The 26,485-nt window shown below is 39.0% G+C and overlaps 1 protein-coding gene across 1 annotated transcript in view; it reads left to right on the top strand.

Moving 5' to 3' along the window:
- The window catches only part of LOC119885429 (cadherin-22-like), a 163,512-nt gene that overhangs the window by 64,986 nt on the left and 72,041 nt on the right, over nt 1-26,485 (top strand). Inside the window, exon 3 of the mRNA XM_038695468.1 lies at nt 16,444-17,550. Within this exon, the coding sequence (XP_038551396.1) occupies nt 17,320-17,550 (231 nt within the window). The 5' untranslated portion in view covers nt 16,444-17,319. The remainder of the gene's footprint in view (nt 1-16,443; nt 17,551-26,485) is intronic.

The raw sequence follows: 26,485 nt of genomic DNA, 5'->3' as shown, positions 1-26,485 counted from the left end.
AGTTATGTTACGTTAGGATTAAAATACTGTATTACCAGAGATTTAAGTAGTGTACAGGTCAGAAACACCTGTCTCAAACTTAACAAAATAGCATAGCAATGCACTTGCAAGTCGACATGAAACTGATGGCAGAAGAACCGTTACAGATGTTGGTAAGAACGACTCGACCCCTGGTGGAAATGCAGACATATGTCAGGCTGTGTAGTACAGGAAACAACTGCTCAATACAGTGTTTCAGAATTTCTGGAAATGATACAAATGACAGGTAAAGACTGGTGTGACTTTTAGAAAGTGAATAATGAGAGAGACTCAGTGAAGTAATCTTATTTAATGAATTACTTTTCTCAAGTTCCTCAACACTGACATTTGCCAACCCATGGAAGACGACTCAGGCAGCCTGTGTCCTGGCTGTTGACATTTGACATGAAGTTCCCTCTAATTCCCGAGCAGCTACGTAATAATTACTGCAGTTATATAACTTGTCCCCAGGCGTGGAGGCTTGACCTTTCTGCAAATAACATGTTCATTTCCCTTAATGTGAAAACAAGGATGTCATTTCCTATTGTGTGCTCCGAACACAACACAGATGTCATCTTGCATGAACAGCATGTACCGTTGTACTATGATTGTGAGTGCATGTGTGTGACTTTCTATATGTGAGGAGGAAGTACATCGACAGCAACGACCTCATCACATTTTCTAAAGTGTGGCCATATTTCTTCTCTGTGTTTTTAATTTTTTTTATTGTGGACTCTAATGATCGTCCAACCTTTGCTAGAGTAGTGATGCACCCGGGACTTAAAAAGAGAGTCATTTGGGGAGGCCTTCACACATTATTTCACAACCACAATCACACACACACACACACACCCATCACAAAGTTGTGGAGGGTGAGAAGACTCAGGTTTGGTTCTTTCTGTCCACAGTCTGGCCTAATGGAAATGTTATGCCAGAGTGCACCACACAGCACACGGAGTCAGGCTGTACGGCCACCTGGTGAAAGCATTCCAGAAGCAGGGCTATATTATTAGAGGATGGGGGAAGACAGAGAGATGGGGAGTGAAAAAAAAACAGCATCAGGTCTACAATATTTTCTCTTTATGAGACACAAGATTTCAGGTCTTACATTGTATTTTCACACATATTTTTAAAGTATGAAATCAATTATTATTAGATAATTGACTGTAAGGACTATATTGCAGGCACAGATGATTATTTTTAATCATGCTGGAAAAGGGATCCTCACTATACAACAGGCATAAAGCTGTGTACAGTCTGCCTTGTTTTTACTTTGCACATATTTTCTCCTCGCTTTGAGGTTTCATATTGGATGTTGTCACAACATATAGCTTCTCTGGGTTCACACAGAGATGAAGAGGAAAGTAAAATAAGCATGTTACTGCCTCTGAAGTCCTCTTGAAATGTTTATTCCTCTGAATATATTAAAGGATTAGAGATTGTATGTAACATGATTATGAACAAAGCAACTGAAGTGTGATCAAAGTGAGGGAGAGAGTAAACACACACACACTTACAGACACATACACAGGAGACAGAAAAGGTGAGGGATAAACAGAAATGATGAGACGGATTAAGAGATTACTCCAGAACAAGATTTTTTCATTAATCAAAACAAAACATTAGCGACATACTTTCCTATGAAAGAAAACTGGAATCTGGAAATCTGGAAAAACACTTTTGCACTTTTGAGGTTTTGCCCACGAGTTTTTGTTATGAGAGCTTTGTGAATATCCATCAGGCTCTTTACTGATACACTTTAACTGTTGCAGGTTCAGTACACAGTGCAAGCATTCATTAAGTGTCAAAACATGATATTGTTGGCTAACCACAATTAAGTGTCTTCTTTTTATTTTTGCAAGTATTTTTACTTCCCAATATGAATCCGTTGTTTATTTTTTGCTTGTGTGTAAAGCATGTAAATGCTTAAATAAAAATAGGCTTAAATGCCCAGGCAAATCATTGGCAATAGCTGAGCTAAAATGGCCAAATAAAAGTTGTCTAAATATTTTAAACATCTCTTTAGTTGTAGTTAGCTATGAAAATCGAATAGCATTCAGTCAAGAGTCCAAGTAGATACACTAAAATAGATGTGGTTAATGTTAATGATCTCTAATTTGCATTTATTTTGTTATTCTTGAGATTTAACCTTTTATCTACACTCTCTCACTGTATTTCCATTGCTTATTGCTTGCTTGCTTTTGTATTAATTGAGTAAAATACTTAATCCTGTTAAAGTAAGGTCTATCCACATTTGTTTCCAAAGGGCTCAAGTTTATGCATTCAAGTTTAAAGTGTAATTTCCTCTGTGAGTGGTGTATTATTACAGATGAAGTCAGTCTTGCTTGGTTGGCGCCAGGCTGACAAATTAATATTCTGCTAAATATTTTTTTCACTTAAATAATGTCGAGCAAACACAACAACAGTTAGAAGGGAGCTACAGCAATACACAGGGATTGTGTGGAGCAGGGTGAAGCTCTAAGAAGTAGACAGTTGGATGAGTTTCATCACAGTCAGATTCTTTTGATTAGCACTTTTTTTCATTGTAAATAGCTGGTGACTTTTTATCCCATAGCTATGACTGTGAGCGTGAATGGGTCTCCATCTTTATGTGTTTGCCCTGTGATTGACTGGCGACCTGTTTAGGGTATACCCCATCTCTTGCCCAATGCCAGCTGGGATTGTCTGCAGCCCTACTAAAACCCTCTAAGAATAAGCAGATATAGAAAATGGATGGAGGGTAAATTTTACCCACTTAAAAATGATGACTTGTCTGGGAATGTCTACAGACACTGAGGTACCATTCTAAGGTCCTTATTTGGTTTCCCAAAAGCCTGCTTCCAAATCATCTAGTAACCTTGTACTTTCACTTCCTCAATTAGCTGTGAGATGTGATGTAAATTACTAGAAAAAAGTAACAAAGCCCTCGCCCTCCCTCCAGCCCCCTGGCTCTTAAATACACATGCGGTGAATTCTGATATTACTTAGAGAAGAGATGGGGGATGAGAAATTGGAAAAAGAGCAACTTGGATGACACAGTGTGCAATGCAGGATCTGCTCTCTATACCTACATGTCTATTTTTATGTTTTTATACAAGCAATACATATAGTTAAAAATACTTGCTGAGAAAATTACCAATCCATGTCATTGCATAAGAGTCTTTCTATAGTATTTTCTGTATTACAGCTTTGCACACCAGAACAGTTTGCACAGGAATTCGGTGCCCATGGCACAGTATACCCGTTTATAGGCAGATGTTATCAGGACTGCATGCCAAGTAAACCTAAGGCTAGTGTGCAATTGTGTATGATTCCATTGCTTTAAAATGTTCAATAAAGGATGCAAATCCCTCTGCTCCAAACTAGTCTCCGGATCATGATGCATTAAGCTTCCTTTTATAGAAAGAGCAAAAGAAACCTGCATTACTTGTTATGCAAGAAACTCAACTTGTTGACTTTATGGCAGTTCGTCCAGCTCACTTAGTTTTGCATTTGCATTGGCTGGAAGCAGTTCTGAAAGGCACCAGTGGTCTCTGGTTGTCCTGAGAGGGTCTTAAGTATAGTCTGTTTGAGGCTAAGGGCAGAGTCAGAGCAATGTGTTGACAGACACCAGCACTCTTCTACCATCCTGGGAACATGTGCACTGATAGCTGTCAACTACCGGGGCCATCACCTGTCTTTCACGGACACATTCACGCATACATCTACATGTATGCGTGAATGCACACACTGACATGCATAATATTTCCATTGCACACAGGCATACATGTATAAGTAGAGACAGACACACAGAATCAATCGAGCAAGCTTTTGGCTTGGGCTCTTAGTCCAGTCTATCCCTCCAGATCCCACTGTACTGCCCTTTTCGTTATGTTTATTTCATTCATATCCTACCTCTCTTTCTCTCTCTCTCTCTCTCTGAGTCTCTTCCCCCCCCCCCTTTCTCTCTTCCCCAGCCAAAGCTGGGGATACAGAGCGCCAGCCACCCGTGAGATGAGCGATTTAGTAATTGTGCAGCTGGCAGCCCAGGCATAGGGGCCTTTGCAGCAGGAGTAGAGCCTGTGGTATGTATGGGCACAAAGGCTAGTCCAATGGGGAGAGAAAAGAGAAAGACAGAAAGATGAAGACAGACAAGCAGAGACAGTGAGACAGAAAGAATGGAACGGAACAGGGGTAGTGTGTGAACATTTTCTTTTTAAAAGAAAAATTAATGGATGTAAAGAGGAAGCGAGAGAAAAGAGAGTGGGTGCAGGCTCATCTTGGTATGTGGGTGGAAGCTTTTGAGTTTTGAAGAGTAGCAGCAGTATTGGCATGGTAGAGAGGAGATGGGGTGGGGGCAGAGATTTGAAGAGAAAGGGAGGGAGGGGCAAGGGTGGAAAAGCAGCAATTAGTGTAATTAGGAGACCAGCTTTAGCAAGGCACTGACAATATGTCACCTCTCATTATAACCCATAAGCAAACACAGCAGCCTAATGCAAGGCAGCACCCATTCTCTAGACAGTTCCCTGTGTCAATGCAGATTTTGTTCTCCCCAGTCACGCTTGGCTGCATATCATTGACTTGCCAATACAACATGGGGGTTTGGATTCAGAATGTAGAGTCCAGTTGAGGAGAGAGAGGCCCAAACAATAGCAAGGTCCAACTAGCATGCTACTGGAGTATGGGATGCAAACAGAAGGGAGTCTGTGTTCTTGTTAAACTTCAGTGGATTGATTAATTTAGATGGATGAAATGTGTTAGATGTTTGTGCAGAGGTGGTTTGAATGGAGGATTATACGTTGTGGTCAGCTGGAACTGATGTTTGTACAATTATGGCACAAAAATTTGCACTGTGCTTTGAAGCTGTGTGATTTGCATCAACATTTCATTGGACAATTGTATAGACTTTGTTTATGCTGTTTTGTTTTGTTATGTATCATTGCAGTGACCATAATATTACTTTTTTCTAAACACATGCTGACATATACATTATACAATATAGCAGATGCATTTAATAACAATACAACAAATGTGTACAGGACACCAAGATGTTTGTCATTATTGCATGTTTGCCTGAGTAGCAGGCTCATAATTTCTGCCTGTTTCTTAATATTCACAAAACTTCCATGAGCCAGCACACTTGTTTTCATGGCAACCCTACTGTACTCCAAAGCAAGATGTTGGGTTTTTTTGTTCCTTTTATTTTTTCTATTTTGTCAGCCTCGCAACAAACGGCCCATTAAAACCGTACCATTGCTACACAAACACTTTACAGAAACAGATATTTTTTTCTGTTGTGCCTTTGGTTCTTTTTTTTTCACCCCTCTGTGACATGGCATGGGGCCGCTGAGCCAAGTGACTGTGACAAATTGGGATTGGAAATGACAAAATATGCTATTTAATAAGCATGGCGGAGGGGATTGGACTCTGGTGTCGGGTTCACTTGAATAAGCAGACTGTCTGAACTCCTCCTGGGCCTGGCTTTGATGGCAGCTTTCATCCATCTGATAGGGAGATTCTGGCAATGGAAGATGGAGGCTGTCTCACTATCTACAGTGTGTGTGTGTGTGTGTGTGTGTGTGTGTGTGTGTGTGTGTTTGTTAAGCTGTGCATACTTGTGTGTGTGTGTGCACAGGGACAGTTTTGAGTAAATGCAAAATCAGTGCAGACATCAATCTGAGGCAGAGATATAGTGCACTGAGGAGAGTGGGTGAGCCAGGGGGGAGTAAATGTGGCCATGTGTTAACTTCAGGCTATTAATATCCAAATATAAACTCCTTCCCTCCAATAGTAATCACTTGTGCCATTTATTTGTCACGTGGCACCTGAAAATAAACTAACAAACTGAAAAGTTTATTATAGGGAGATGCAGCAATATTCCCTAATGATACCAGGCTCCACTGAGTTGCAGCATTGTATATCTGGGTATGTATAGGTGCAGAGAGAAATGTTAATGTGTAAGAATGTGCAAGAAACAAAAGAAGATATGCATGTTTGAGCATTAAAGAAATTACTAATTTGGTAAGAGCAACATACAACACTCACCTGAGAAAAATAGTTTTAAAATAATACAGGGTGGAAGTGTAAAAGACATAGGAGTGAAAGGGCTAGATGAAAACAGATAGAAAAACAGGACAAACAGATAAACCTGCAGAGGGAGCGATGCTGAGACTGTTAAGCAGACAACGGGCAAAAAAGGCAATAAAAGAACAAATAAAAGTGACAGTGCAGTGCAGAAGGAGAAACAAGTGAGGAAGGTGGTGTGGATGGCCAAACAGCATAAGGTATAATAGAAAAGGACAGAGGGAAAGAGTGAGCCAAAAGAAAAGACAACAAAACAAAGTGACAAAGAAAGAGGAGAGAGCAGAAAGCTGAAAAGCAATAGGTTTTAGAACTTGTTGACAGTGAGTTAGACACAGAGACAGAGAGAGAGACAAAGACAGAGAAGCCAAAGAGGCGCATGGAATATAGACTAAGAAGGTGAAGGAAGGTGAAAGATGAAGAGGAGAAGAGTGAGAAAGAGACTTAATGGTAGGATGGGTGATGAAAGGACAGAGTGTGCCTTTGTGTATGTGGTGTACATGCTTGCATGCATTAACAAAATCAAATGGTTTATACTCCAGTTTGCATTTATATCTTCAGTGCATATATTTGTGTGAATAAGTGTATGTGTGTGTGTGTGTATGTTTGGGTCTCTGCATGAGTAAGTGTCAATGTGTGTGTATGTTTCTTTGCATGAATTCAGTTTTTTGATTATACCAGCCTCCCAGGAAGGAAAACGTTACTGCCCAGCAGGGGAAGAACACTGCATTTTTGGCCAGCTCCAACACACACTAATGTCTGTGAAAACATGAATTATGAATTAAAGCATGACATTTTCCGCTAATGTGCAAATTCAGTCCTGTGAGGAATTTTATATTTCCCTTCCTCAAAACATTGCATGATTCAAAATTTGGTTGTAGGCTATAACTCACAGCTGCAATGCACTCTTGGACCAATCCAGCTAAGCTGTTAGTGGCTGTCATGTGTTAGAACTCAGACCTGTACTTCTTATGGGAAGAACTGACTACACACTTTTGTTGCAATGCTTATAATTGAGGAATTGTTAGAAGTTCGACTTTGTTTGCTTGCCGGTGAAACTCAATATACATGCAGAGATGCAACAACACAGCTTTACAGCCATAAGACCTTAAACCACACTATACCTAATACATATGCCTATGTTTTCCTAAGCAGTGAATGGATATAATGGATAGCGTTGACACATTCACCTTTATTTCTCACTTGTATGAACCTCTCTGATAGCTCATGTTGTAATGCCCTTTGGACTCCATTTCATAGTTTTGTCCCTTGCTGTTGTAGCATCCCTTTTTTTATTAAATCAATAGATATGAAAATCATCCATACCTAAAGCCAAAAACTATTAAATAAGGATCAGATGTAGAATGTCCCTTAATTTCAAAGGATATGTGTATTACTTATTATATATTACTATATTATTTGCTGTTTATGAAAAGTAAATGGGACAAAGACTAATAGCCTGCTAGCAGATCTATAAGACTGTATTCAGCCAAAGCAGCACTTTTACTATAGCTATTTGCTAATGATAACATGCTGACAATGACAATGCTAATACACAAATATAATGTTCACCATTATCACACCTCAGTTTTCTGTTAGCACGCTAATATTTGTTTATTAGCACTAAACACAAAGTACAGCTGAAGATGATGGGTTTGTCCAGAGTACTGGACAAATTGAAATTTTGACCTAATGATGGCTCTAGATGAAAAGTTATGGGATCACCAAAGTTATTACAATTCATCCTGAGGGTGACATGCATATATGTAACAAATGTAAGTAATTAAGTAAGTACAGTTTATTTAATAGAGCGCATTTGACAGAACAAAGTCACAAAGTGGTAATCCAAATGCCAATCCATCCAACAGTTTTGGAGATATTTCTCACAGCAGAATAAATGTTAACCTGCAGGTGGCACTAAATGAAAAGTCCTCATGATGCATCCTCTCAGTCCCTTACAAATGCCACGGCAGTCCATTCAGTAGTTTTTAGTCACCATCAAAGTCTGTACAAAATGTCATGGGCAATAATTACTGAGATAGTTATGTCTGGTATTTGGTTGCATTGTGTAGATAAGCCCTGCAGCACACAGAATGATGTTTCTTTGTAAATGTACCACTACATCAGTAACATGGAGGGAAAACATCTCTTCTGCCAGTACATTAAGGGATCTGATTAGGTGTTGTCATCTACCTGCTTTGCCAGCTTTTGTCGCAGCCGTGGAGTCTGTGTTTGCAATAATTGTCAGGGCCAGCGTGATCTACTTTACTCTGACAAATGGTAAAAATCATTGCAGAGGCTGATTCATCATTTCCAACCCAAGTTAAAAGGTGGTTCCGTGAAAAAAGATGCAGCCTTGTATTTTTCACTCACAGTAATTCACAGTACTCATGTGCACTCCACACAACTCTCTGAAGTGGCATCTAATCTGATTGGTCAGGGAAGGCACAATAGAGAGGAGAGCGGGCTAATGGCAGAGCAGAGAGGCAACGATAACAAGCTTATCACAGTGTAAAAAAAAGTGAGAACAAACATGTTTTGGAGACAAACCCACTGACCAATCAGCTGACGTGTCAACATCATTCAGGTAACAAGTTATCCATAATATTAACCCTGAAATAGCATAGAAAATAGAAAATGACAGCAATGGATTCAGTTTGCTGGAGGTCCAGTTTTATTTCTCTTCTAAAATAGTTACTCAATTTTTTTTTCTATTGTGTGTATTTTTTTTTTAATTTTAATACTTTCTTCATTTAATGCATAATTCTAATTTATTTAGATATAAGCTTTTCAGAATATTTTCCCCTAATAAAGGAAGGCATTTTCATATATTCCCCAGTCCCCACTCCATCTTGTACAGTCCTCAATCTTCAACAACTGATCAGATGTATGTTGCAAACACGGAGCAAAATATCATAATTCACTGCCACATAAAGTAGCATTGTTAATTAACATTTTTATGATAAAAACACAAATGACATTAGAATGACTAATAATGTAAACCATATTAAACATAATGTTAGTTTCTCCGTCTGTAAAAACACGCTTACTTCCAAGCCAAATAAAAGACAGAGACAAAAATATGTATTTGAGATAAAGTGTGTCAAATGGCATCTACATATTTCAGTCACAATCCACCTGTTTGCCTACTGCTGCTTTGAAACTAGTTCTGCAAAGCTCTAGCTGCTTCGCTCAGCTCTGTCTTTATGCTGCCCATACCTTCTCGCTTTCGAGGGCACTGTCATTATAAACAATGTGCAACAACCATTATGAAGCTTCATTTGTAAAGCTACATTAACCTTACCTAACCATAGTCAACAATCAGCCTATTAAAGCTAAATACAATCAACAGTTAGCCCATTAGCCCATTACAGTGCAACTACAAGCTCCAAGATATCTAATTTAATGTGATGGAGTCGCGGTAATTGACAGTATGTAAACAGAGACAATTTCCTTACATCTATGTACACTAAGGGATGGTGGTTACAACACACAATGACCACATATGAGCCGCCATCAAATGCAATACGGCGTAGTGGTTAGTTGCGTATGGCAAGGAATGGTATAGAGTCTACACTAATTAATTTACTTAAGTGGGCCTATTAAGAACGCAGCAGCCGTGCAATATATCCTTAGTTTCAGGCCAACCTAAATCTAAGCCAAAAATAATTGCTGAGTAAATCACCAACATAATGATAACATAATGAATAAAGAACAGCTTACTTTACATCATGTTAAGCCTTGATAATGACATGAATGCCGAGAAGGAGCTTGGAAGACTCTCACACAAAGATAATGATAATTATTGTCATTTTTAATCATTATTTGATTATAGTACTGGAAAAGAAAATATTTTTATATTAAATTATTGTTGTGTTTTTATTTTTTTTATTTAATTATAAATACTTTTGGTCAGAGCGGCATGTCAGCCAAAGAGGGCAAAAGGCCACTTGGTTTGAGCCACTGTAGCCTTGTACGTTTCATGTGCCTGGTCAAATGCAATGTAACACACACTGCTACATTGGATGCTTGCATGCCTTTGAATGTTTGTGTGTGTGAGAGTGTGTGTCAGAGAGACAGAGAGGGCTGTCTGCTGGCCATTGGCCCCATGCCTATCAGTTTGCAGTGATCAGTCTTGCCTGGCTGTCGTCCGTCCACTGCCAGCTGTCAAAGGGCCTGCTCTGGGCATGTCCACTGATGAGAGGCTGCAGCCATGCTCCAGAATCAATCCAGCACTCTAATAGGTCACGTATGGCTGCACAGGGCTTGCCAATAGCTTTGGATTGGAGAATGAATAGAGGAGGGAGTGAAACGATATAGGGGAAAGAGAGAGACACACACAGGGACAGATATGTCAGCCATATTTTTATCATCAACAACAAGTTTGCTGGCCACTGCTTAAAAAAAAGGGCAGTAACTGACATGCCATTAATTTGCCTCCGCCAGTGACGGCTTCTGACTCCACTGTAGTGATGGCCAAGTTTAAGTGAACCCAGAACTAACATAAAACTCTTTTTCTTGCCTTGGCCTCCCCCTCTAACTCATTAGAGCTTCCTACTTTTAGGCCTAATTATGAGTAAATGTGTACACACTTAATGAAATTCCCTAAGTGGGGAAGCAGAACAGAAGGAGAAGGAGATTCAATGGAGGAGTGTAGATTTTGTTTTTAGATACCAAGCAGTTGGTGCTCAGCAAATGCTTCAGTTTGCAAAGCCACTTCTGTGAACGCAGAATAATATTTGTTACAAATGCTCGCTAATTAAACATATTCAAACTGCCTGCCACACTGTTAAGTCATCTACTGTAAGGGAACAGGGGAAAGTGTAGATAGGAAAAAACAAATTAATTCTATCCTCCCAGTGATGTTTGCCTTTGAGGCACAGAGGAATAAACTGTATGTTTTTATTTCTTTGAAGTTATCACTCCACAGCTCAAACATATCTAATTGGAAACTTGAAAAGAAATATTTTTGATGAAATTAAGTCAAACGAGGGACTTGTTTTCATTCCTTTTTTTGATTGACTGTCACTCAAAGCACTCTTTTTTCTCACTAAAGGAATATGTTATTCATTTTTCACATTAAAATATAAACCTTTAATTTGAACTGTTGTAGTTGACTCCTAAATGATGTTATGAAGCATCTAGTTAAGTTACAATCCTTCTGAACTGTCTATTCTGATTTATTGTGTACTAAATAGGGCATGGGTGCAAAATCTTGTTGTCTTGCAAGAAAGTATGCATTATTTGCATATAATTTACAGAAATCATAACAGTAAGAATATTGTGTGTGTTTCGTGACCCTTTTGCAGGCAGTCAGCCACAACATTGGCTTACAGCAAGTGTGGAACTGGAGACACAAAAATGTTGTAACTTGCTCTTTAACATCACATTAGGGGTGTCCTGGCTGCAGAGGGACACAGTTCTGCCTCAGCAGAGAATGATGATACTGTGTCATCTCCACTGCCAGGCAGCATGGATTGGCCATCATCCTCTGCAGGGGCAAGTGGTGGATCTTAGAGAGGGGCACAGGGCAGAATCAGAAGAGCCCAGTCACATTCTGTCTCACTGCTGTCAGAGGAAATCTCCATGTGAGGAGAATGCTGGAAAATAGGCCTATCACTGCCAACAAACACACTCCTACTGTTGCATGCTCAGTGCTGAGGCGCACAGTGCACCACGGGTGTTGGTCTGCCATGCCAATCAGTTCAGGGCACAAAGGGAAAGTCTGTCTGTGTCGAGAGACAAAGTTATCCTTGACTGCTGAATTGTCTCTCTGGAGTTCAGTGTTGTTATGTCTAGTCCTAAAGGAAGGAAGTGCATACAAAATAGGGTCAGAACAGCCATTTTCTGCCTTCAAAGGCTATTTGCAGGCTGATCATTGATTGGCCGACCCGGAAGAATACAAAGTTCAGTTAATAGTTCTTGTGGTCAGGTTTAGCCATGAAGTGGTTAGTGGGTCCTCTGTTAATGGAGTACACCTTTGTTACATTTTACCAATGATTATTGTGCAAACAAAGCCACAAAGTGTTTGCACCTGATGTAGTAAAAAAGGGCACTCCACCAAGTACATTCTTTAGTGTTCGAGAAGTAAACTGTGAAAAACTGCATGATGTCTTTCCAATGGAAAGAAAATGTCTTCAAGGTATAACATGCTGGGCTAAGAGAGGCTTTTTTTCCTGAAGGAGTTAAAAACTCAGGGCATGGTATGCCTGTGAGTGATCTAACGAAATATGTTATTATTGTAGCATGTCTAAACTACCTATGAATTTTAATAAATTTATGAGAATATCCAATTATGAATTTTAATATTCAGACCATATTAAATCTATAAATCTCTCGTTTTGCGGGGCACCACCGGATTTGTTATTAACCTAGAGTCTCCGGACCTCTAGGTAGCTTTTAATAATTATACAATTATTCACCAGTGATAAGTTAGTTAATAATCGCTCAATTATCTTAAAATCAGTCAGTCAGTCTTATATCTAAAGGGTAAATTCTCTTGGCAGGAACTTAGAAATAGGCAACACACACAATTCCTTGGTTACAGTGAATTTATTAACTAACTAAGGTGATATAAAAAGGTGGTTAAATACATCAGAGAAATAAACAATGGCTAAACAATGAGAATGGAGGTTTGATTGTGGGAATAATTTGACTCATACGGCAGAGGAGAACTAATGAAAGTAAGCTATGAGTTTAGGAGTTAAAAAGGCAATATTAACACTATGGGACATCCCTGAATTGGCCGGTTGCACGGGTCCCACGCTAGCTGCCCAATCCTGGCTTTTTGCTAGGGGATTCTCCAAGGGTTGGCCGTCCTCCATCTGGCAATTCGGCTGTTTTTCTGGTGTCCTTCGTTGCCGCTGGCGAGACCACGTGGCTGGGTCTGACCTCGGTGAAATTAGCTCGACGAAAAAGCTTAAAAGGGAACTTGGTCGTTCCTGAATTAGTCCAGTGTAACTTAACGGACTGATAACTTTTAACAAAACAAAAGAAAGAAAATAAAACAAGTAAAGTTGCTGGAACTGAAGGAAACTGAAGTCGCGGCACTTCGCGTGTGTAGCTTCAAGCGAAACAAAGACTTTTGTTGCACTGGTCGAATTCTTAGGGCGTTGCCGGGAGGGGGCACGCCGGGCGCGTGCCGAAGCGTCCAGAGAGCAGAGCGAAGAGGAAGAGAGAGCGACGACGTCGTGTGTCGCTCTTTTGTTGTCTGGGGCGTGGTTCCCCAGAGGGCAGTCCTTCGTTTCCCGCAGGGAGGCCGTTCCCGGTTTCCCGAGGGACTGTCTTCTAAACTTTTAATATGTCTGTAAAGAAAAAGAAAATCTATTTGCGCGTATTATAATCAAATATTTCCCACAATCAAACCTCAATGGTCAAACGGTTGTACCGTTCTAAGTTTAAGCATTTGGTAACAGGAAAACAATTGTCAAATTATTGGTCATGATAAATAATGATAAAAACATTTATACATTAACGGCATTTCCGACGATGGTATGTAATACTTATTTCGTCCACTTGGGGGGAGCTCAGGTTACATGAGGAAAGCTTAGATTAATCCAAAACAATCTTCTCAGGAGCTGGAAAATTTAGTTATTTAGCCTTAAATTCAAGCTGGCAATTAATAGCGTGTAGTATGACATTTATCATCATTTCTAAAGGAATTGTGTCAGAAAGTATTGTGAACAAGCATTGGTTACCCATAAAATGAAGGAGTGTCCTTAATCTTGCTGAAAATTAAAACACTGCAAAAGTAACTTATTTAGATTATTTTCAGCAATAATATCAACAACAGATAGCAACAACATGGTAACATAACTATTCAAATAGAGGCAAACGTAATCAAGTAACTAAAAGATTATTTAATTAAACAGGTAATGCTTTGAGTCTTTGGAGACTGCAGTCTTTGTTTACATAAAGTTCAGGGCTGTCCTTGGTGTCCTGGATTTTGTCACACCTGGGTGAGAAGAAGTATCCCTTTGATGAGGTAAGTTTAGGGTTTCCTGCCCCCTTTTAAGGAGAGTTCTGATAGGCTGTTCAGGGAAATGCTAATCGCTGGTTAATGTCCCTTTTGTCAGTTTAACAGTCAGGCACCGCGTTATCAGGCTGCGGAATCAAAGGTGCCAGTTTTACGATCAGGCTGCTCAGGAATAGCACTTAGGGAAAGCGACCTTTCCACCCCCCTTTCTTTTGGGTCTCTTCAGCCGTCTGTAGAGGGTTGATAATCAAACCCCCTGCTTCTCTCTGGGAGAGAAAAGAGGAGTTGAGTCTCTAAATTATTTAATATAAAATGCACAAATCCACACTGTTGTTCACTACATTATATTGTATAATGGGACTGTAGGATCAAGTGTTTTTGGAGCTTGACCCATATTATTAGGATCTAAAAGTCAAGATATCTCAGCCTCTTCTATAATTTCTAATTTAGCCACACCAGCGGCCTGTTAGTCAGTCCACCACTTTGATCCAGACTGAAATATATATAATACAAAATTACTGAATGATTTTGCAATGAAATTTATTAAAACCATTAATGAAGGATGACGTCTAAATGACTTTGATGATCCTTCGACTTTTCCTATGGTGTCACCATCAAGTTGGCATTTTTGATTTTGAGTGAAATATCTCAGCCACTATTGGATGCATTGTCATGAAAATTACATAGCCTACATTCATGTCCCATCAGGATACCTCCAAAACTATTCCAAAACTATTGACATTCCCTTTAGCCTCAGTTGTACGTGTAGTTTAGTGCTAAGTAGAATGTTAACATGCTAACATGTTAAACTAAAATGGTGGTTCTGAAACCGAGACCGAAACTGTGACACAAAAGTCCACGGTCTTGTGTCGCGGATCCGAGAGACAGAACCGTGACACACCCACTCCCCGGACTGTTGAGCTCTCATTAAGACTGTTTAACTGTGGCGGCAGCGACCGGTTGGGGCGGTAGCGGTGTAGGTCTATGTCGTAATTGTATTGACAGTAGGTTATTCTAGGTCATTTTCCACCTTATTTTAGTGTTTATTTACTACTTGAATCTGCTTTAAAGAGAAGCAGATTCAAGTAGTAAATAAACACTTGTACACTAAATACGATCACCAATATATGATATGTGCCTAATCTCTAATATAGTTTCTCCATTAACAACACCAACAGAACCAAGTGAACAAAGAGGTCTAAGATCAAGTTGCTCTTGAACTGTTTGCTCTGGATATTGGACACCCCCAGTTGGTTTCCAATACCACGGACATTGCCTTGACCAACAGTCTGAGAAGGAATTATTTCCGGAAGCTCCAAGCACGCTACCGGACAGGAGGACAGTGAGATTAGAAGTCCTCTTCTAGCTGGGAGAAATACAATAAGTTAAGCCACCTGCTGGCTAGGAGTTTTTTTTTCAACTGGTGTTGCAATCTTCCTTTTTTGAGGTCGTAAGGCTGGAGACATCCTAAATGTTGTGGTTCCTCGTTTTTTTGTCATCCGTCTTTTGTTCTGAATGTTTCAAAGAGACCATTAATCACACCCACAGCCACACACACACACCAGTCTGTCTAGTTACTTCTTTTAGTCTTTCACTCATTATTTCATTTTTTTAGTTATTTCTTTCATTTTCTTTTTGTTATTTTGCACGTTCTCCCCCACCCCCAACCTCTTTCTCTGCCCCGTCAGCTCTGTATTTCTGTCTAACCTCTGTGCATGTTTCACAGCAGTCGAGGACCGTGTCCGCTCCCCGCCTGCTGCTTTCCAATGTTTGTTTGAAGTATTAGGGGGTTGTTGCCTCATTGGATAGAATTAATTGATTAATACTTTTATCCAATTAGTGCTCCCTCATGCAATTAATCAGCTGGCGGATGTTAGGGCCGCTCCATCAGTCGGACGAAAGGCAGACAGATGCTTTGGGTCTGGTGTGTGATGAACAATGACCTCTCTCTCCCTCTTCTCTCTTTCCTTCCTATTTTCCACACACCTGGTTTCCTGTCCTCTTTTCACTGTTCTGCCATTGCTCTCCAGCTCACAGCACATTGTTAGAATGTCTGCTGAACACAAACACAGTATGGGTTTTGTGGCTCACAGCACACAGAGTTAAAAAGAAAGGCAAGATGACCAGAAAGGTGGTGTTATTGATTTTTGTTTGTTTGTTTGTTTTAGAAAGGTGGTGTTAGAGAAATTTAGATTATTTTCTTTATTTCTTGTTTACAAATTGGAACACATTCACTATTCATGCGATAAACAAACAAACAAAAAATACAATACTATAAACACTGACTTTGATGCTCAGAATGACCTTTAAAAGTATCAATTGGTATCAAGTATCAAGATTCAGCCCAAATGGCAATTATGATAACAGCAATTTTCTTTTCTGTCTTACAGGTTCGCCTTTTCCTGCTTTTGACTCACTGATGGCCAAAGAAATACAGTAGGACCTTTGCAGAATAAACTTTCCAAACCTCTGGATTGTTCTGAAGGGATAAGCTATGAAGATCAAACAAAATCACCAACGGTAAAATCAGTTGGCCTTTTCTCAGTTTTCTTCAGGATTCTGCTTCAGGAGGCAAAACTAGTCATGGCTTTTCAAAGAACTGGACGATAGAAGAGCTTTCTTGGCAAAAACCTTCAATAGAGTAATTTTTGGACAGCTTTGTATTAAACCACCACATTAAACACGCACCAACCACTGGAAGTGAAATGGCTAGAAGGGAAATCAGAAGCACAGCAAGAAGTAAAAATGACAAAGTCAAGAATGGGTAGGAACCATCACTCTTTAAGGGCATGTTCCTTAATGCCATTGTATCCCTGTCTCCCCTTAGTTTCTCCACTGATGATTGAGTCAATCTAGAAACATCTGTTGCTTGAAAGACATTTTCCAAAGTCTGTTTGTTTCACTACATTAGGTCATAATTATAAAAATAAAAATATAAGAGACTCTATAAAGCGTGGCAGATATTATAGAATCAGAATGACCGACCACATTACAAAACACACAGGTACTCTGCGGGTGGTAGGAATCCAATATGCTCCATGACCTGCTCTGTATTCAGCAGATAACTTCAGATTTATTTGTGATCCCATGGATTAACTTTGAAGTCCTCACACAAAGACATTTTAAGTTTGTCCTGGTGGAGTTTTATTTGGTATACAACGACAAGCAACACACTCTTCCTATCTGCACACCTCTTGTATATTACATGTAGACCCAGGCCGGATTTCTTTCTTTTTTTTTTATTTTACTATTTTGTTTTTGTCAAAATGGCTCTTTTTTGGACAGCAGGGGCTTGGACACTGTTAGCAGCATTGGGACTTCTAAACTGCTGTAGTTTTGGCTGGTGTGAGTCCTCAAGGACTAGTGGTTCAAACTCAGGAGGGAGCAAAAAGGAGGAAGGACCCTCGTCACTTGAACGGGTTAAGAGAGGATGGGTGTGGAACCAATTTTTTGTGGTGGAGGAGTACACGGGCACAGAGCCACTATATGTGGGAAAGGTAAGACATCTATTTTTGTGATATATCTAAAGAACTTTTAGAATGTTGATTCCTTGAACTGTTTCTTTTGAAATGACTTTTTTGAATGTCTTTGAGGAGCAGAGTCCCAAGATGTAAAAATACAGCACGCAAATCTAGATATACAGCAAACTAAATAGGCCTCCAAGGGCAAGCATTTGTTTATAAATTCAGTTACTATTTTAGGAGATCCACAAACTGTAGTCAACACGATTTTTATATATAAAAATCAAGGTTTTTTTTAAAAACAATACAATCTCTGCAGTAAGGGTGCAATTAATGCAATTACATTGACATGGGTTTCCATTGTCTCCTGCTTGTAATGTTATCTACTTATGTGATTCAAAAGGTTACACTGCGTAAGTCATAGTTGATTTTATCTAGAAGTACACATACATACCAGAGTCTGTTCATTCATGTTATTGCATCAACTGACAGCTCCACATTAAAAAACAATAATACATTATACAAAAATATTTTTTTTCAGGAAAAAACTATGATCAGAGCTTAGTAATTTGATGGAGCTCCTAATGGTTCACAATGTAAACATGGAGCAAATACAGAATTTAGCTTATTTTGCTAGAGTCTAGTGCAGTATCAGAAGATTTGAGAAGATATCAAGAAGATATGAGCACTGTCTGGACTTAATGTGCAGCATATCTACAACCAGCTGTATCATTATTGTTAGTAATATTCCATTCATTTAACCCAGTACACTGATACACCTTAATCACAACAAAAACATACATTACAGGTATTAACTAATTGTGTGCCACCCCTAACAATTACCACAAGATGCTAGATTTCATTTTGTTGTATTGTATTTTATTGTGAAGCATTGTGAAATTTTGCATAGGTGTTTTGAACCGGTCTATAACTCATATAGATTTGGGCATTCTTTAGTATCAAAACTTAGTTAGAACCTAAAACTTCTTCGTATTATCAATGGTTCCTTTACTATGCCATATCCATTACATATGGGAAACACTGGCAGTTGGCCTGATTCACAAGTATTAATCAGAAAAATAACACATCATTTAGTGTGTAGTTTACCTACTGAGCTACGTATTGAGCTGCGTATTAGAACCATTGTAGGTATAAACAAATAATAGTAATAATACATAGCCAGGGGAGGGGGATAACATTACGAGTTATTTCGAGATTAGAGTCATTAATTTACAAGAAAGAAACTTTGGAAACACAATTGTGCTTATGTTATTAAAGGCTCTGTCCTCTATTAAAAACATGCAGGGTATGCAGATATTAATAACAATAGCTATCACATATAAGCTACTTTCACCAGCCAGAATTATGAGTGTTACGACCCAGCTCAGAAGTGGAAAGGGAAGCAACATAAACCAGATGGTTCAGGTATAGTAAATATATTTATTTATACAGCGAGTTTAACAAAAAAGGAGTTCAACCAACAGAAATGGGCAAGAGGGTGCTGTGTAAACAACTGAAAACAATATAACAAAAGGAGATCTCTAGAAACAAGATTTTTAAGTAAGTACTGAAAACAAAAGCATGAAACAAAAACCCTCTCTGTAATTCAAACCAAACACAAAGAGCGCAGCACTCCTAAACCTAATGGAACTAACATAAAGAGAGCTACATGTGTGCAAACAGAATCAGTATTAAAGCTAAACCCTGGCCTGGTTTCTGAGGAGAGGACACAGACAAATCATAGTTTATACCCGAGTAGGGGTTAAACAAACACACTAAATCTATCTACTAATTAGCTTCAACGTTGTCGTATTCTGCCTAAATACAATTGTGGCCGATATAAGTGACATCATTATGCTAACTTATTATTTAGGCTTTTCATATCATGGTTGTATCAGCAATAACAAGAAAATCAACAACAGTATTAATGAAATCAACAATATAAATAATATTTAACCTAATCATTTTATTTAGCCTACATAGCCTACAATAGTCTGTAACTTAGAAGAAAAGATTAAGAACTATTAGCGATTACAAGACATTTAGTAAAATAGGTTTAATCTGCAAGTATCTTCATGTCAACACTTAACACTATTATGAATCCCTTGGCCGCATTAGCCATCTAGATCTTGAGAATCGCTCAGTGTCTGAGCTTATCCATGTTCTCTATTGAGACAGACACGGGTTCGACTCCCGTGAGTTCTCTATTTATCTTTGTTATAAAGGCAAAGAAAACTCTCAGGGATTTATTCATTACAGTACTTTCATGAATTTTAATGTATGTATATATGTATGAAATGTATAAAATAAGGTAGTATTAAAAGTCTTTACATTCTCTGTTTTGTCCTTTAACCTTTGTACTGGATGACTAATATTAAATTAAGTTATTGTGGACAGAAGGGTAATCTGTGAGAAAAACACATGTTGTTCGTAGATGGTCTACTGAAATAATGCAACCCTACCCATGACCCGACAAATACATTTAAAAGCACTTTTACAACTACATTTAAAAATATATTGTACAGCAGGATTATCTAACGTTCCTTGCTTAAAACACATTACATCCACCTCCTAACATTGCGTTTTCTGCTATCTGTGACGTTGTCACCGTGAACTAAGCTTCTAACCATAGGTCAGGAACTGTAGTTCGAACTAACTTAACGACAGTTGGTGCCAACGTTCGTCGGAACTATGGTTTCGGGAAACACCTGCGTTGCTTAACGTACCATGCAAGTTACCAACTTAGTTACTTCCATAGTTCAAACGAGGGTTTTGGGAAACAGTTGCGTTGCAACTGCATAGTTCGAACCAAGGAAGTTGCTACCGTAGTTAGCAACGATGCTTTTGGGAAACGCACCCCAGGACGACACCCTATTTGAAGGTTGGAGCGGTCTTGCTGGCAGCTATGGTATTGGGGGAAGGGGTGGCGCATCGCTCCAATTAGCGTCACCATAGGCAGCTTCTGGATTGGAGGAAGTGGAGGGGTGCCGCTCCAATTGGCATCCTCAGACGACAAGCAGGATATAGACAGGGCTGGCAGTGGCCAGACCAATCTTCAGCAAGGAGCCACACAGCCCAATAAACAGTGACAGTTAAACACAAACAAACGTTGGTAGCCCTAACAATGACTTACTTCATTCTGTTCAAAGAAAGAAATTGAGGAAGAACTGTAGATATTTGTAAATGACTAAAATGTGACTTTTAAGTGGCTTTGTTGCAGTCCCTCATGTCTGTCTGTCTGAAAGCTTCACCTCTTCTCTTATATGTACATTGACTCTTGTATTATTTATTTTCTCCTAAATTTATGACTTTAATCAGAGTTTCTTTCTCTGAATATTACCCCCATACTTACAATTGTTTTCTACAATGACCCTTATACACTGTTCATAGTTATACATAACTACTGTGAGTTAAGTAATAAAAATATAATAACAAACTTTATTAATAGAGCACCTATCAAAAGTCAAATCAAAGTTACAAAGTGCTTTACAAGACCCGCACTAGATTTAAAACATTGTAGGCCTTACACCAAGATATAAAATCAAGCAATTTAAATGATACATAGTTTACAACATTGATGACTACGGAAGCCCTTTTTACTCCGTTTTCCCGTGATGACGGAATAATTATCTTGTGGTCTCAAGATAAAAAACCATAGCTGAATACAGGGGTCTGCAGGTGTGTTTCTTCAAGATAATTTCAGTACCTTGCTGTGTGATTGGTTAGCTTAGTTTGTAGAGTGGAGGATTTGTAATCCAAGGATTGCAGGTTTGACTCCTGCTTTTGACAGCATTTTTTGTTCTTTTGTGTGTTTTTTATTATCCTCTCCAACAAAGCTGTTATGATATCATCAGATATATACTTAGCTATTTCAAAGGTTCTGAAATAGCTGTCAGGAAATGTACAACGTTAAATGGATTCCCCTGAATGAGAAGCACAGGAATTTCCTCATTCCGGGAATGATGGGGAAATGAGAAGTCCATAGGTTGATAGATGTGGACCAATCGCCAGTCTTTTCATAACAACTTTGTTGAAGAGGATTATGGTTAAAAAAAAAACAAGTTGACCTCCTGAGAGAATTGAGCCCACAACTCCAAGAGTATGACTCCAGTGCTCTATCAACTGAGTTAACCAGTGACAATTTGTGAAATTACCATTAAATGTGTCGAATTACTGTTTTGTTATCTCAAGATCATGATAAAATTATCCCGTTATCACGGGAAAACAACATTCATTATCTCAAGATCACGAGAAAATTATCCCGTTATCACGGGAAAATGGAGTAAAGAAATGTTTGAATCGATGGCTGCTTAGGGCTTCCGTAGATGACAGTAAAGATGAAAGACAGTTTGAAAATAGAACAGTGCATTAGAAATGAATAAAATGGTTTTTTTTTAAAGTCATGTTTTAAAAAGTATTCACAGATCCTGCAAGCTTCAGGTTCTCGGGCAGGCAGTTCCAGAGCTGAGGGCCAGACTACAAAAGCCTGGTCACCTTTAGATTTGAGCTGGGATTTTGGAACAGCCAATAGAGCCCTGCCTGAGGATCTGAGGTTGTGTTCTGGCTCATAGGGGAGCAGCAACTCAGCAATATAGCTGGGAGCAAAACCATGTAGTGCTTTAAAAGTAATCCTATCTTCTAGTGTTTGTAAGCTGACCTGTTGAAGGTGTGAGATGTTTTTTTGGTTCAACCCTGTATAAAGTAAATTACAAAAATCTAACCTGGATGAAATAAAAGCATGATGACCTTCTGAAATAAAGCTTTGTTTTACTTTTAAACAATGACTAATCCAATACCCAAGTAATTCTATTTAATTCCATTTGTTTTGCAAATAAATGGAAGGAACTTGTCTTAGAGGCCCGGGTACGATTTTAACTCGAGAGCCATGCCTGCCTTTCCACCAGAGGTTCCAGGGTCTAAATGTAGTTCCATTGCTAGAATGCCTGGATCCCAAAAAGCCTCTGCTCTGGAGCAAGTACTTTCTGATTGCCCAGGAATCATCAGCCTCAATTCACTAGTCAAACATGTCTTCCATGTACAACTTCATTCACACAGTAAGCAACAATGTCAACAAGCCTGGACATATTATGTCCAGTCTGGCTTGTACTTTTGCTATGCACGAAAACTGTCTCAAACATAACCATTGTTTATCTGATTAATTTGTTGAAACTTCACAAATCTTCAGATACAGTGGAAACAAGAAAGACTCCCAGGACTGTGTTTAGTTCTTGTAGCTGCTTAGTACCCGGAACTATTTGGTTAAACAGCGGCATTAAAGCACATTACTCAGTGCTGACAGCCTCAGGGATGACCTTCTCTGTGATGTTGAAGACAATGTCTTGACACCAGAAATGTGATTATTGAATGTTATTTTATTTAAATGTAATTATGGATAATGATATATATAAAATCAAATCTGTTTGCTATCATCTCTGTGCCACGCGTACATTTGGCAACAAGTGAGCTGATGAGAGTGGACAGCATGTACAATTCGATTGCTTTACATAGGACGTGATATGAAAAGACGGAATATTAATGCAGACAGCATGAGACTGAGTCACACACATCAGTCATGCGATCCCCTTGTTTCTAATCATTTAGACATGCCAATTGACCAGCTAATATTGCATCTACATATATTGATCTCTCTATTCTTACAAATGAATGGAGATGTTCTCCACAGCAGAGTCGGGTGTTACAGGATAATTATCCTTGGGCCATTATGTGTCTGCCATTGTGATCGTGCTGCTTTCCTGCTGGCAAGACCAACAACAAGGCCAACAGGCTGTCTGCTGGGGGACAGAGAGAGAGTCAGAGAGAAATAGAGCTTTCGCATGAGGAAAGGAACAAAGGAAGAGGGAAGGCAGTAAAGGGAGACTGGGAAAGAATGTACTTCATACATTGACTTGTGATTCATTACAGGACAGGTTGCCAGGGAAGGCAGTGAACTGATGTAAAAGGGCTGAGGGGAGCTCGAGGGAGTGACACAGCAGGGGGCGAAGAGAGATGATTGTATTAATAAAATTATCCAAAGTTATTGCACTTCATGTGACTGGGGCACCGGCCAGTTCTATCAGAGCTGTTAATGGTGTGTGTGAGCGTGGATCTGACTTTCTGTCTGCCTGAGTGTAACACTCTCTCTAACACATACACACACAGCTGGACCCTACTGCTGAAATTAAAGTGTTGATACCAAAAGTCCAGCAGAGGATTAAAGCCAAGGAGTGTGCCTCTCTGCTGGACAATTACACCAAGCTTTCTTTTTCATATTACTTTACCCCAACTCAGCAAAACTTGCCAAGATTGCTCTGTCTCATACTGTAGCTGCCACTACTCCGCTAATGAAATCAGATTTACCAATAAAATGGTCACTCATGTGCCATTAAACTGGCAGCATTAGTCAGTACATTTGAGTAATAAATCCTCTTGGACTTAAATGATACAACTGTAGGAAGTATAAAAGAAGTATACTTTTGTACAAGACAGAGCTGCCGTTGAGCCCACATAATCCTAAATCGTGTTTGTTAAAGGCAGTAAAGGTGGCAAAAAATGACACATTCTTCTTCTCTTCTGTCATGCTTCAATCTCCTCTATTTTGACAAAAACTGTCTGAAATAAATCCATTGCGTGTGTGTCTGTGTGTGTGTGTGTGTGTGTGTGTGTGTAAGAGAGAGAGAGTTGGACTATGTATGTGGCATGTGCACGTGTTTACATTTCTGCAGCAAAAAGTATAGTTCCAGTGTTTTGTGTACAGTTTTCACAGTTTTGTTTGTTTTTCTGTATCCTTCCAACTATCTGATCTATATGGATGTATGTACATAGGTCTTTGTCCCTTTTTAACTCTCTTCATTCAACTTGAAGCCAAATGAAGCAGATGGCCTATTCGTTTTTGTTCACCAAAAGGTCTACATACTTCTGAAGAATATCAATTACATTTATGGTGTTTCTTATCCTGTAGTTCTGGTTTGAGCTACAGCAGCTTTGGCGTAGTATTTGATATAATATATAGCCTAACCCTCAAAACAAGCATACTGGATGTAGTTTTCTGTTTGCTGTTTTGGTTCCTTCACTGCGAGTCAAAAACAGCAGATTGTTAGAAGAAATAAAAAGAGGAGTGAAATAGGAGAAAACTGTTGGAAGTTTTCACCTATTTTATATTTTTCTGATTCAATATAGAGGTCCTTCTGTGCCCCGTGATACCTGAGTACTCTTGGGTTGCTTAATTTTAATGCCATGTGTGCTTTTATGAATGAGAGGAAAACGTGTTGTGGCCATAGATCAGACAACAGAAAATTGCACGTACTATGCCTAGTTAAAGCAATTCTCCTCAACGTAATGATATAGCTATAATTACTCAAATGTAGGTCCAATTACATCACAAGGCTGTCATCAAATACCAACAAAACAGTTTAAGATTGGAGGAATGGAAAAAAAAACAGAAACTGTGGTGCTGTTGGACATGGCATTTTAGGGAACCACATTTCCCACTTTGGAGGACAAGAAAGCCTTTTGTTGATGCTGCTTGTCATCTTTTGAAATTATTTTTAAATAATGTTTTAAATAATGTCATTACCATGTTATGTTGCTATTTTCTCTCCTATCTCTGTATTTCCATCCTATATATTCTGCCTAAATTCTGTAGGTCTGCCTCCCATCCCACCCCAATTTCTCTTCTCCCTCTGACTCTGCTATGATACCCTCCGCTATGCTGCCATTTACTCTCCCCACTCTTGTCTCCCATGGTTTTTACCCCTCCTTCCCCATAGCTGTCTCCAATAGGCTACCTCTGATACAGTCACCTTGTTAACACTTTGAAGCTGTTAAGATCAGAGAGCTTGACAAGCTGCAGTGAAATGTGGCAGGCCTACTCCTGATTACACAGACTTAAATATAAGACAGCCAATTTGCTCCGGCTTTGAAACCCTCAATAAAACAAGGATTCTGTGCAGCCCACGCTCTGTTATCTCCACCGGAAATGTAAAATCTTGCTTCCCAAATGTCGTGCTATTCTATTCTTTTTTATTTTTTTCTTCTGTCATGTGATGTTGGTTATTACATAGTACATTTACTTGTGCTTCGAAATTCACAAGCTTGTCATAAGAACATGTGGGATTGCAGGTCCAAGAGATGTTTTAAATTTCTAAAAGTTATTTTTTTCCAACAGCAAATTATCACTAACTACTCTGTCATTCATTTATTTTGTCAGAGTTTGTGCATTAACGGACTTTTAATGTACAAAAGAGCTGACTACTAAATAAGAAGAACTTTCTGTCACTGTATGTGAGTCATATGTCATCCCCTTCAGCAGGTTAGCCTACACTGACAGCCAGACACTTTGTTATGACCTAAAGGTGAACCTGACAGGGCATCTTCAACCTCACTCTCCCCTGAGTCACCCCACAGCTCTCCACTGTAAACCCTAAGGTATCACTACACTAACTACTATTTGCATAAGCTTTAACTAAAATCCAGAGTACAGTAACAAATACACATTTTTAGTAAGGCTGTTTTTATCATATCTACAATATTACTGCTATATTCCAGTGTAATAAGTATGTCGAGAGAGTTATTGATCACTGTAATCATTCTTTCCATACTGGCTGTGAAGTAATCTCATTGTAGTAAGTAAATCAATATTCTCGTTCATTAAAAAAAATGCTTCCCAAAAGTTCAGCTGAAGCTTATATGATCCATTTAACTAATAATTCCAATGTACACATGGGCATATGATTGTGTTAAAATATTTGTACAAAACGAGGTAAAGGTAAAAAAAGCTGAATTAAAGGTTCTGTATATGAGATTTTGAACATTGGTATAGCAGCAAACAACTATTTGCTATGTAAAGATATAGTGGAGCAATGGTGTCCTGAGCAGAGAATGACATCACTCCCACTCTGGGTGTGTTGTCATCCGAGCTTTTCTCTGCTTTGTTTTGGTAGGCAGTCTGGCCACTCATGTGAGTCCCTCGCTA

This window comes from Micropterus salmoides, unplaced genomic scaffold (genome assembly GCF_014851395.1).
Source record: "Micropterus salmoides isolate LMB-PRFRI ecotype aquatic unplaced genomic scaffold, ASM1485139v1 Ms_hic_scaffold_4, whole genome shotgun sequence".
Taxonomy (NCBI): domain Eukaryota; kingdom Metazoa; phylum Chordata; class Actinopteri; order Centrarchiformes; family Centrarchidae; genus Micropterus; species Micropterus salmoides.
This window is presented reverse-complemented; position numbering and strand designations above follow the sequence as displayed.